Below are 12,694 nucleotides of genomic sequence, written 5' to 3' on the forward strand. Positions count from 1 at the left end.
TGCCAAGGCCTGCTCCTGACGCTGGTAGTGGGCAGAGTCGGGCCTGGCCCTGTCCTGGAGCTTGCAGAGCTGGTGGGAGTGACCCAGAGTGTGGACAGTGATGGGAGGGAGCACAGGGGCCAGGAGCCCACGGGAGCATGGTGTCAGGGGTGGCATGTGTCTCAGTACTGTGGCTGGATCCCTTCTTGGGGTGAATTTGGAGTCCCTATTTCTTTCCAGAGACCTCCCTACCCATCGGCCCTCTCCACGCCTGCTCTGTTGGTGTCACTGCCTCCAGGCAGTCTCCTTTGATCTCTCCCTGGCTTCCTGCTGTCATAGCTGTGCTCACGTGGAGGGTCATAGTCAGGCTGGTCCTCCTCAGGGGCTGTGCCCTCAGGCTGGGAACTTCCCTGACTAGCTCTGTGCTCTGTGCCTGGGAGAGATGGAAGGACAAACACAGGTCTTGAGATCCTGGCCCTAAGGGTAGGTGAGCATCTGGGCTGCCCCGACCCCTCGGTCTCATTTTAGTATAGCGGCACCCCTAAGCTGGGCTGAGGACAGGTGCCAGGGGTGGGTTGGGGGGGAGGAAGCAGGGTGACTTTGTCTCTCGTGAGTCCTAGCCCCCTGGAGGCTGTGGTGCTGCCTGCCCGAATTTGGATCTCACTTCACCTTTTCCTCTGTGGCCCCAGGCAAATGACTTAACCTCTCTGTGCCTTAGTTTCCTCATCTGTGCCAGAGCCCTGTTCTGGGTGGCAGGGCCAGGCTGGGATGGTCGGACCTGCCCCACAGTTTGGCCCCCGCGGTCCCTGCTCAGCAGGGCGGAGGAGAGCCCTAGTCAGGGAGCCCAGCCGACCTGGGTTCTGTCCCATTGGCCCACTTACTGCCATGTGACCTTGGGCGTCACTGCCTCCTCCTGGCCTTGCCATCCTCCTCTGCGGACCACCGGGCAGTCATGTCTCTCCAGCGCCTTGGCCAGGAGGATCTGAAGGGGAGGGTACTAGGAGGTTACCTCTGCAGATCCTGGTGATGCCAGGCTGTGGCTGCCTCCCCTCCCATCTCAGGTGGGCATGTGGCTGGGATCCTCCAGATATGAAGCACCCCCCACTCCCGCCCTGCCTGCAGGGAGACGGATGCTAAGTCATGGCTCCCTCGGGCTCCAGTGCCGGTCTGCGTGCAGGCCAGGGCCTGGGAGAGAAGATAAGGAGGGCAGCAGGGAGGGAGGCGGGCTTCTTCCTGCCCTGCTTCCTGATAGCATGGCCTCTGCGTGTTTCCAGCCTCACTGGGTTCCCGTGACCCGGGGCAGTATTACTCAGACCTGGGGCATGCCACAGTCCATACTATGGGGAGCTCTTCACGCCCTCAGGAGGTTGGGCCTTCAATCTGGTCCTCCAAACACTGGTTTTCCTGGGCAGAGGTGGCAACAGGAGTCCCAGACGCCTTAGTGAGAACCCGTAGCCCTTTGCCCCATTTTCCCTGCGGAGTGCCCGGCTCCCGTAATCCGTGGAGTCCTTACAGAGCCCTGCAGGGAGAATGATCTGCCCCCTTTGCACAGGTGGGGAAACAGAGGCTGAGAGAGGTTGAGCCCCTGGCCCGAAGTTGCACAGCCATAAATGGGCCTTCCTGACTCTGCTACCTTCTGCTGGCTGCCTGTGGTAGGACCTCAGTAGCTCTCTGTGGTGGAGGCAGGCCCAGCTGTGTGTGGGGCATGTGGTTCAACCTCTCTGGGCCTCGGTCTGCTCACCTCTACAATGAGCACAGTGCCCACCTCTCAGGATCATGGTGAGGATGGATCATGGCACCAGCAGGATGCCAGGCACATGGAAGGCCTGTCTCAGTGTTCACCACCTCCCTCTCAGCTCTGTGGAGTGAAGATGCTTCGGGACACAGGTGGGCACCTGGGTGCCCCGAGCAGAGATCTGGACTGTGAAGGGGGAAGGCAACCGCCTTCATACCCAGCCCTGTCCCCGCCCGGCCCCTCTGGCCCACACTGGCCACACGAAAGGCCCTCCAGGAGCTCTGCTCGGCATTGCTTGCTATGTGTCCTTGACAAGTCACTGCCCTTCTCAGAACCTTCATTCCTCGTCCGTAAACTGGAATAACAACCCCACACTCCTCAGGTGGGTCGAGGGTCCAGTGAGACAGCCTGAGGCTGTGCCGGCCCCGGACGTGGCACGGTCAGCTCCCTGCTTCTCCCCTGCCCTTTGCCACTCATTCATTCCCTGAGTTTGTTCTTTGTTTCTGTCCAGGGCCCCCACCCTCTTTGTGACTGGGGGCCCCTGAGGGTGGGCTGGTGTGGGCACTGCAGGGTTGCTGCTGCTGGGGGAGGGTAGGAACTGACCCTTTGCTGGTTGGGGAAGAGCACAGAGGGCAGGAGGAAGGGGGTGCCCCGGGGCCAGTCCCCCTAAGTCCTTCCACAGCATCTTTTCATCATCGAACCTCTGGCCCTGAAGGGCAGACTTTTTCAGCCAGGGGAAGGGAGAAGGGCGTCCCAGGCAGCACCTGGGGGGAGCTGGATTTGGAGAAACCGGCCACACGGGGCCCCCAGTCTGCAAGGGGAGGCGGGCGAATCTCCACACTGACAGTGAGGTCTCCGCTTGGCTTCTCTGCAGGACATATGTGAGGACCCCCGCCTCTTTGTGGATGGCATCAGCTCCCACGACCTGCACCAGGGCCAAGTGGGCAACTGCTGGTTTGTGGCGGCCTGCTCGTCGCTTGCCTCCCGGGAGTCACTGTGGCAGAAGGTGAGGCCTGGGATGGGGCCCTCGCTGCTGGACAGGCGAGGTGCAGCCTGACTTTATGAACACCTGTGCGGTGGGGGGGGGGGGTGACACCACGGCTCCCGGCATTGGCTGAACAGCAGAATTGCTGGCCCCTCACCAGGGCCGGGTGCTGGGAATCTCTGTAGCTCCCAAGGGCATTCTCATGTGTCCCCACCTGAACACTGGGGGCCCACGGTGTCCCTGGAGCCACCTGGCAGAATCTGCACCTGTGAAATGTGGAAACTGCCTGAATCAGGTGCAGTGTGAGAAGACCCCACTAACTGGGGCTCAGGAGGCCCCCTGCCAGTACCTGCTGTAGAGACTTAGCCAGTCCTTGTCCTTGTCTTGGCCTCAGCTTTCTCACTTGTTCAGCGGGAGTAGTCCAGCTGGTTTTGTTTCATGATTCGTGGTTCCAAGTGCTGATGTTCTGGACCAGCACCAAGGGCTTAGGTTGGAAAGAACTGGCTCCGGTCGTGACACTTCGCCCTCTTGTGGTGGCACTCGGCAGTCCAGCCCTTTAATCCCACACTGAGAGCTCCCTTCCTGGGGAGGCGGGGAGGCTGGGGTAGAGGCTGGGGTAGAGGCTGGACTGCTGGTCTCTATAGAGTAATCCATCAGGACTGCATGCTGGGTTCCTGTGCTAGCAGATACCGGTCCCCTGCGCATCCCTGCCCTTCCTGCCCTTCCTCTGAGGAGCTAGCAGCAGGGCTTACAAGCTCTGGGCATGTCAGCCTTATGGCTTAGGTTGAAGCCCTTGCCTCACCATTTGGTAGCTTTATAATTAGCTCCGTTTACTCATCCGAAAAACCAGGATGTGAGGGTAGCTCATATCTGAGACACTTCTCAAAGGGCCTGTGCAGTGCAGTGCCCAGTGAATGGTGACAGCATTACCCGTGTTTTGATAATTAATATTCATAGAACATAATGGGTATTCCCAGGCAAGCAGGGAGCGTCCCTCAGCCATCAGAGGGAGCTGTGCCCTTAGCCGGGGCTGGGACTGTGTTAGGTGCCCTACTCTCATGTCTTCTGAATGGGGGTGTGACCTTTCAAAGCCACCCCAGGGTGGGTATCCCTGGGATCTGGCTCCTGATGGTCCTGTGGACACAGGTGCTGGAGGGCCCTAGCAAAGGTCACTGCTGCAGCCTATAGATGGGGGTGGTTGTAGGATGTCCAAGCTGGAAAGGCCTCAGAGTGCCACATGCGGGATCATTTCACTCATGGGCCTCAAGGACCAGAGAGGGTTGGGGCCTAGTGCTGTTCTCTGGATGCTGTTCTCTGTCCTCGCCCCCCTGTCTCCAGGTTCCAGGCTCCTTCTCTGGGCCCAGAACTAGGTCCCCCAGCCTCTGAGCCCGTCCGCAGCTAAGTCAGGGCTCAGTCTGGGGCTGACGGTGGCACTCAGGGATCCTGTGGGGCTGGCCCTGTACTTCCCACCCTGCCCTATAATCCCCTGTTTACCTGTGGTCTCCCGTCTTGAGGTGAGCTCCCCGTGGGCAAAGCTGGCCCAGCTATGTCTTCCCACTGAGCCCAGCAGGATCCTGGCCCAGAGAAGGCTCAAGAAAGTTTTGAGAACAGAGCCCCTCCCCAAACTGTTGGACCGAGCTGCTGGGCAGCAGCTCCACGGCCGGCCCTCCTACCCTGTGCCTCCTGGGGCCTTCAGTGGGGCCAGAGCCTGGCCCACCGTGTCCCCTCCCGGGGAATGGGCTCGCTGGTCATTTGTAGGGAGGAGGCTCCGCCTACCGTGTGTCCTGTCCTGGGCCTGGCCTTCGGCGGTGCCGCAGGTACCCCATCTAGTGAGTGGAAGAAGGGGCCCAGGACCCACAGGCAGGAGGACTGTCATTGATGCTGTGGCGGGTCTGTGTTTATTTGTCTCTGGGCCGAAGCTTCTGCCTGCAGGGTAACAGGACACCTGGCCTGGCTGGTCTGGAGGCTTCAAGGGCCTGGAAGCTGATCTCCAGGAGCTCGGGTCCCCGGGAGGCTGGAGCAGAGCAAGGTGCTCTTGGCTAATTGCACTCTGCCTCCTGGTGCTTCTTTGGTGACAGCTCCTGGGCCCTAGAAGGAGGTAGGGGGCCCTGGGGAGCTTATTACTGCCTTACCTCCCTTCCTGTCCCTGCTGACTGGGCCCTGTTTGTTGTCAGCCCTCGCTTTAGGGCCCATTGCCCTGCAGGGCCTCCCCTGCCCCGTCCTGTTTTCTCCATGGAACAGGGGTGCTCAGCCTGAGCTGCACCCCTACGCCCCCCAACCACTTCACTCTGGGGATGCTGAACCTCAGGATGCTGGTACACCATGCCCTCAACACACAGTACCCCCTCCTCCAGGAAGCCACCCCTTTACCTCTTGATGCAGCCTGGGGCTGATGGGCACAGGATTTGAAACCAGCCAGACCTGGGTTGGATGCTGGCTGGGTCCCTTGTTGTTGTGTGACACTGGGCAGGGAAGGTTCCTTCTGGGCCTTGGTGTGAACCTGACCTTTCTAGTCCCCAGAGTTGTAGGAGGATGAACGGAGCCTGTGGTGGGGGAGGGTAAGCCTGTGGCATTCAGTGACAATATACCCGTGTTAAATCCCCTCCCTCCCCGCCTCTGGGTTCCCCACCTGTCCCTCTGTTCTACAAGACACCTCTTGGCAGTGGGCCTCCCCCTCCTATGGGATCCCTGGTAGGGGCATTATGGTCTCCCCACCTCATCTGTCCATTCTGTGAGGGCGGGACAGTGGACTTCAGGTGACTGGGTTTTGTGGACCAGAAATCAGGATGTGACAGTGGGGCGGAGCATTTGCCATCAGGCCTGGTTCATTCTGGGCGCTCACCTCCCCCAGAGCCTGGTGCAGACCCTGGCATGGGGGCAGGCCCGATCCCTGCTCCGAGCCTCAGGCGCCCCTGGCCAGAGGAGGAAAGCTGAGTGGAAGTGAGTGCCTGGCTGTCTGAGAGGGAGTGTTGGGGGTTGGCCGGTCCTGGGGCACGGCCGGGGGAGGCACGTGGTGGCAGGACTCAGTTCCACTTAAAATACTCCCCCGCCCCTGTTATCCGCGCAGCTCATGCCCGTGAGCTACAGAGTTCATTCGGCCCTGGTAACTGAGCACCAGCTGTGCCCCACACCATTCCAGGCGCCGGGGACTGAAGATGTGCACAAGTACTATGTCGCTGAAGGCTTGCTTTAGCCAGAAAGAACCAGTGTTAGGGTTTGCTATGTTTCCTTCTAGACTGTTTCTCCAGTTGCGGTTAAAGAGGCGTTTGTTTTGCTTTTCAGTACACAGTTTTGCAATCACATATTGCTGCTCTTCTCTGTTCATTCCTACACCAGGCTTTAGTGGGTTTTCCCAAGGTGTCTGGTGGCCGAGCAGAGAGCTGTGGGTGGCACTGGGCCCAGCCCCACCCACAGCCTCCTGCCCCCTTCCTCTCCTCCCTTCCCACTCGGGCCTCTCCTGCCCCGCCTGTCTGAGGCCCAGGCCCCGGACGCCTTCCACCCTCAGCCTCCTCCTGCAGGTTGGCAGCCAGCCCAGGCTGAGCCCAGGCTCTCCTCAGGGGCGTGGAGCCCCTGGGTCTCCCCACCAGTAGAAACCGAACACCTCCCCCAGCATCCTGCAGGTCCGGAGATGGAGTGGGCGTTCTCTCTTTCCTCAGTGCTGCTTCCAGAACGCACCCTCAACTTGGAAGCCCCTACAGGCTCATGCCGTTGGCTCCCCACGCCCCACAGCCCTGCCCACCTTGTTGCCAACCCCTGTGGACCATCTTCCACTCGGTCACCAGGGACTTGGCACCTCTAATTTCCCGGCCTTTTCCACCCAAGTGCTGCTGTGTCCCAGGGATTACTGCGCCCGTGTGGCTGACGCCCTGCCCTCATCATCCTGGCCTCAGTTCCTGTTTGTGGCTCCATCAGACTTTACCATCAGCCGCCTCGGCCTCCTGCCTCCATGGCGGCCACAGCCCACGCCTACATCTGTCCTTCCCGCAGGTGTTCCGCCGAAGGACCCGTCTCCTTGGCCTCACCTTCCAGGCGTGTCCCTCATCCTGCACTTCGACACACACCTGCCCCTAAACCTCGTTTTGGCTTCAGTCAGTGTCTGTGTACTCTCCCCATCTGCACATCTTCCTCTGGTTGTCCTTGGCCTTGGGCCCTATCATCAGTTCTCTTCTCAGTGCCATTCATTCATTCATTCATTCATTCAACAAGCATCTTCTGAGGGCCTCCTATGTGGCAAGCTCTGTTCTAGGTGCCAGCTTAACTTAACAGTAATTCCTCAGCTGTGTTGTTCCCTCTCCTCTGCAGGTGCAGAGTGAAAGGTTCTGGGAGGGTCAGGCAGTTAGACATCTCGCATCCTCTCGAATGCCCTTGGGGGATTGCCACCCGCGACCCCCAGAACTGACCTCAGGGCTTGAGATATTATCTGCTCACATGCTCTGTCCCCGTTGGTGACCCCCTGCTGATCAGGTAGCCAAGATCTCACTGACTGATTTAGCCTCCATCTAGCAGTTACTGTGCTTGTGGTCCACTAGATCCTTTAGATTGTTTTCAGTTGTTACACTTTGGCCTGTGCCTCTGTCCTCCTTTCTGTGTGTGGCGTGTCATGGCAGCTTCCCCTCTCCTCTCTCCCACGCCCAGATACACTCACATATTCCAGTTCTTCCATTTACTGGAATATACTAGCCGAGCCCCCTGGTTCTGCCTCAGGCACTGCAGATGCAGACATCTGTCAGATTCTTCCTCAGCCTCAAGTCTCCTGGGGGAAACTGAGGCTTGATGTGGGTGGAATAAGTGCTGGGATTTTAGTGGGAGGAGACCCGGGCGTGTTGAGGCAGGGCCAGCGGGCAGGAATCCTGCAGGTCAGTGATTCTCACAGGCCCTGGGCCGGCAGCATCAGCATCCCCTGGGAGGCTGGTAGAAGTGCAGATGCCCAGGCCTCGTCAGCCCTATTAAATCAGAAGCGCTGGGGGTAGAGCCCAGTGATAGTGTTCTAAGTCCTGCAGGGGATTCTGATGAGGTCTAAACTTTGCGCAGGGGTTTAGGTGAGAGGTGGTGGTGGTGGCCAGGCCAGTCCTGGCAGTGGGGCTGGGCGGGAGGGCTCCCAGGGTCCCTGGGAGGCAGAACGAAGGCCTTGGCGGTTGAGTGTGGAGGGGTGAGGCTGAGGTGAGGGCGAGGTGGCTGCAGGCTCTGGCTGGGGTGACTGCACATCTCCAATCAGCAGGACCGCTCCGTTCCTTGTGCCCCCTACCTTCCCGCCAGGGGGTCTTCCAGTCTCTCCAGCCAGCACCTGCTCCCCACCCCCTTCCCCTTCTCACTGCCCCGTGCAGGCTCCCTTCTTCACAAACAAGCCCTTCCGAGGTCGTCAGGTAGTCAGGTAGTCAGGGCGGTTACCACAGCAGTTGACATCAGCAGCCTGGTCCCCGAGGAGCCTGTCGCCCTCCCGCCCGCGGGCCGTGCCTCCATGACTGCCTCTTGGAGGAGGAGAGAGGAGGCACTGGGGGCCTCCCACCCCCGTTTGAGGACTGGGCAGGGCAAGGAGGGGAGGGGCCGGGGGAGGGCCGAAGGGTAGGCGGGGCGTCCTCGGGGGCCCTCTGGCCCCGGCGGCGAGGCCCCGGCACACCGCGCTCCTAGGCAGCCGCGCAAGGAGCGGCGGCGGCGGCGGCGGCGGCGGCACCCGGGCATGGCGGAGGACGGGCCGAAGCAGCCGCAGCTCAGCATGCCCTTGGTCCTGGACCAGGACCTGACCAGGCAGATGCGGCTGCGCGTGGAGAGCCTGAAGCTGCGCGGGGGGAAGCGCCAGGACGGCGAGAAGCTGCTGCAGCCGGCCGAGGCCATGTACCGCCTGGACTTCGTCCGGCAGCAGAAGCTGCAGTTCGAGCGCTGGGACGTGGTGCTGGACAAGCCTGGCAAGGTCACCATCACGGGCACCTCCCAGAACTGGACGCCCGACCTCACCAACCTCATGACCCGCCAGCTGCTGGACCCCACTGCCATCTTCTGGCGCAGGGAGGACTCGGACGCCATGGATTGGAACGAGGCCGATGTCCTGGAGTTTGGGGAGCGCCTGGCGGATCTGGCGAAGATCCGCAAGGTCATGTACTTCCTCATCACCTTCGGCGAGGGCCTGGAGCCCGCCGACGTCAAGGCCTCTGTGGTCTTTAACCAGCTCTGACGGCAGCTCCTGGCTGCTGCCCCCTCCCCGTGCCCGCCCGCCCCGTCCCCTGCCCGTACCCCCTTCCCCGAGGCGTGTGTTTGAGGACATTCTTCTAGCTGCTGGCTGTACTCAGCTTGCCTGGGACCCGCTGAGCCTGTGTCCTTCTTCCTCTCCTTTCTCCGGTGCTGGCACTCCTGCTCATGGGAGGAAGATGCAGAGGCCCTGTAGTCTAGAAGCTGACCCGACTGCCGCTGCTTCTGCTGTAGACCATGGAGGCCCGGTCGGGGTCAAGCATCTGCCTTCTCTCTGCTTCATTGTCCGGAGAGCGACTCAGAACGAGAGAGACAGACACCGAGAGAGAGAGATCCAAAGCGCCAGCTGTCGGGCTTCCTCGGGAGACGGAGAGATGACAGAGCAGCCCCCCTGGGGAATCCACAAGCCTTTGCTGCCCTCCTGGCCGCAGCGCCCTTTGCTGAAGTCCAGAGGTGCACAGTGAGCCTGAGGACCCAGGAAGGCACTGCTCCTGGCCCGGGCCTGGCGCGGTCCCATGACGCCTCAGGGGCCTCAGGACTTCAGGCAGCGTTGCCGTGGGGGCTGATTTGGGGCGGTGGGGAGCGGCTGACAGGCTCGAGGCTGTGCTTGCCCGTTCTTGCTCCTCTGAGGACTCCAGGAGGGCGAAGTGACAGGGACGGGACAGATGAAAAAGTTACACAGAGATGCATCTGTCTATACATGTGCATATATATTGAGAGAGAGTGTGCAATATTCATGTGGCTGTGTTCCAGAGTCTGTACCTGCCCTGTGAGCAGTCTGATTTTAGATGATCTATTATGTATCGGCCAGCTGGCTCATGGATGGCCCTTAGCAGGGGCTTGGTCAGGATGACCTTGGGGAGGGGGGCCTCCTGAGCTGAGAGCCTTTGAGGTTCATACCGTGAAGCGGGGAACAGCACAGTGAAGGGGTTTCCCTCTGCCTGGGGGAAGCAGGGTAGAGGGGTCCAGAGCCCTGGAGCTGGAGACATTAGATTCTTTGGGGCCTCAGGTGTCCCTGCTGGGATGTCAGGTTTTTTCCAGGTCCCTGGGCAGGAAAGGCACAGGCCCAGGGGGCACCTCAGGAAGTGCCCCCAACACCCTGTCTCTAGGCCAGCCCTGTTTTTTTTCTTTTTTGTCAGGAACAGGCCCGTGACATTTTCCTCACGAAGCAGAGCCACTGAGCGCCGCGGGGCCCTACGAACTGAGAGACAGAGGGCGAGAGCCATCCTCAGTGGTTGGGGCTGCTGGGAGGGTGAGCTCCCACTCTGGAGGCATGCAGACAGGAGTGGGGTGTTGGAGTTGGGATTCTTTAGGTGGGGATTGGCTGTGGTCCTTTCTGACTCTCAGCTCTCGGGCCTGTTCCCGGCTGGGCTTGCCCGCCCATCTTCTCTGTTGACAGCTAGGGGTGTCCAGACTCCTGGAGATGGCCTTGCCCTTCGCCTCTCTGCTTGACCTCCCCCTGCAGCTCGGGGGGCCCTCTTGGTGCAGACTGCCTGTACCCCCACCCTGAGCCACCACATCCACCCCATGCACTGTGTGTCCCCAATAAAGCCTCTGTGTCCCCACCTCGTGGTGTGCAGTCTCTCACCGCGAGCCACCCCTGCCCCTTCAGGAGCTCTGACAGCCCTCTCGAGCCCTCAGAGCCCTGAGCATCCCCTCCCGGGCCTTCTCCCGCATTCCCTTCAACTCCTCCTGCTGCTTTCAGAGATGAGGCCTCGAGCAGTCCAGGGACTGGCCCAAGGTCAGACATCAGGATGGAGTTTAGAACCGGGTCTCCTGACACCCAACCAGGTATTAACACCCCTGACAGTTTTTCCCCCGTAGCCCCCAGACCAGCCTCTGTCTGGAGCGTGGAGCCATGCTGAGGCCCCAGGGAGGTGCCGTCTGGTCCAAGCCATGCACAATCTCCAGTCTCCCCCGACTTGTAGGGTGGCTGGGCAGGGGGCAGACGGGACGGGGAGTGGCATGGTTGGGGTGGGGTGGGGTTAGGCCCACGTCCAGGTTTCACTCAGCCTCTGTCACCAGTTGAACGCACGTCCTCAGGCGGCCCCCTGCTGACCACCACATCACCTTAACATCGCCTTAGTGCCCCACTTGGCCTTTCTCTAGAGCTCTTTCCCCTTGTCATCTCTCTGGAGCTCACTCAGTTTTTGGACAGAGACGAAGAGGCCCAGAAAATGAGGCCATCTGCCTGAAGTCACAGCAGGCCTGGAGGGGCCAAAGGAGGGGTACGTGTGTGGACCAGGCTCTGGGTCTGCGGCCCCCTGGGGTGGACAGGGGCAGTGCCCCACCCCTCCTGAGGGCCCAGGCCCGGGCGAGGCCAGCTTCTTCCCAGGGACTGAGGTCAGGTCCTGCTTCAGAGGCCACACTTGGGGTTTTGCTTGGGAATGACCCTTGCTTTGAAATGCTCTGCGCAGCCAGGTCTCCCTGCGCCGTCCTCCACTCCGAGCCCTCCCCAGAGCAGCTGCGGTTGCCTTGTTTCCCTTCCCCAAGCCCTGCCCTTCCAGCCCCGGCCTCCATCCACTCCTGAAGATGCCTTTGGAAGGGGTGGGGTAGCAGAGCCCAGCCCTTCCACCCCTGCTCTCCTCCCTGGCTCTGCATCCGAGACTGGCCGCGGGGAGTGCCGGGGGTGGGAAATGAGGACCCATTTTCCAGGAAACCCACAAGAAACCATAGAGTGAAGAGACCTATCGTCTCCTGAGCTTCTGCCTCCCACTGAGGCAGTGGGTGCCGTGCTGAGGGGCCCGCCACTGACCACCGATGTGACCCTAGGCAGCCTCCCTGGGCCTGTTGGCAGGGGCTAATGATGGTGCCTCCTTGTAGGGCCCATGTGAAGCTTAAATGAGTTAATGTTAGTGAAACACTCAGGGCGTCGGGAGCTGGCACACGGCACCCTCTCTCCATTTGCTCATCGTGACTCTCCCGGTCACTGTAGATGCATGGTCTTACTTTGCAGTTATTCTGAGAGGAGTGTCCGCAGCACTGATTTACAGAGCAGCAGCGCAGGGTTCAGAGAGGCGAAGTGAGTTGCCCGAGGTGGCACAGCAGCCCAGTGCTTCTGGGAGCGGGCAGTGTGGGGTGGAGGGACAGGCGAGGGCCCGGCTCTGGTTGGAGAGTGGACGAGAGGGCATGGATTCTCCTCCGCCATAATCACTGGGCTCAGAGTGGCCCAGCTGAGGGGATCTTTAGCCCCCACGGTGCAGCTGGGCAGCCCAGCAGGAGGGGGCCTGACCCAAGCCTGGGGTCCCACCGGGTCTCTGAGCATTTGGCTGTGCCCTGTGGACAGGAACCCCCAGGCCCCTGCAGATGCATCAGGTCCTCTCTCCAGGTGGTGAGCGACGGGGCTCTGCGCTCCCGAGGGTGTGCGGAGTAGGGGTGGGGGGCCCAAGCTTCCTGGCCTCTTCCCGTCGTGGCATCTGAAACCCAGGAATTTGAGACTCTTGGAATCAGAAGCTGAGAACTGAGGAACTTCAGATGCTTGGAACCAGGCACCCTCTAGTTTGGGGACTCACCCACCTGACTTGGGTAACACAGGAACTGCCCCCCTGCAGCCCTTCAGCCCTCAGCCCTGCTGGCCTTTTGCAGAAATGCCCCCAGCTGGCCCTCTGGGCTCCGGGGCAGAAATCAGCGAAAAGCTCCTTCCCCATGCCACACCTGCACACACACTGACCCTCACACACGATGCCCGTGTGCACACGCACGTACACATGCGTGCTGCGTACACCCACGTGCACTGACATTCACGCACTTGCACACTCACACGGGCGTGTCCCACTGGCCAGAGTCCCAGGAGGATTTGAGCCAGGAGCGTT

General features: G+C 60.8%; 2 protein-coding genes across 3 annotated transcripts in view; both read left to right on the top strand.

Moving 5' to 3' along the window:
* Window positions 1-12,694, top strand: part of CAPN5 (calpain 5) — a 52,358-nt gene that overhangs the window by 21,387 nt on the left and 18,277 nt on the right. For both annotated transcript variants that reach the window (XM_021704665.1, XM_021704664.1), the window contains exon 3: window positions 2,589-2,720. In XM_021704665.1, the coding sequence (XP_021560340.1) occupies window positions 2,589-2,720 (132 nt within the window). The remainder of the gene's footprint in view (window positions 1-2,588; window positions 2,721-12,694) is intronic.
* LOC110593389 (olfactory marker protein) lies at window positions 8,377-8,892 on the top strand. Its single transcript, XM_021704666.1, has one exon. It carries the CDS (start codon window positions 8,377-8,379, stop codon window positions 8,866-8,868), a length of 492 nt encoding a protein of 163 aa, XP_021560341.1. The 3' UTR covers window positions 8,869-8,892.

Source organism: Neomonachus schauinslandi, chromosome 11 (assembly GCF_002201575.2).
Source record: "Neomonachus schauinslandi chromosome 11, ASM220157v2, whole genome shotgun sequence".
Classification (NCBI taxonomy): domain Eukaryota; kingdom Metazoa; phylum Chordata; class Mammalia; order Carnivora; family Phocidae; genus Neomonachus; species Neomonachus schauinslandi.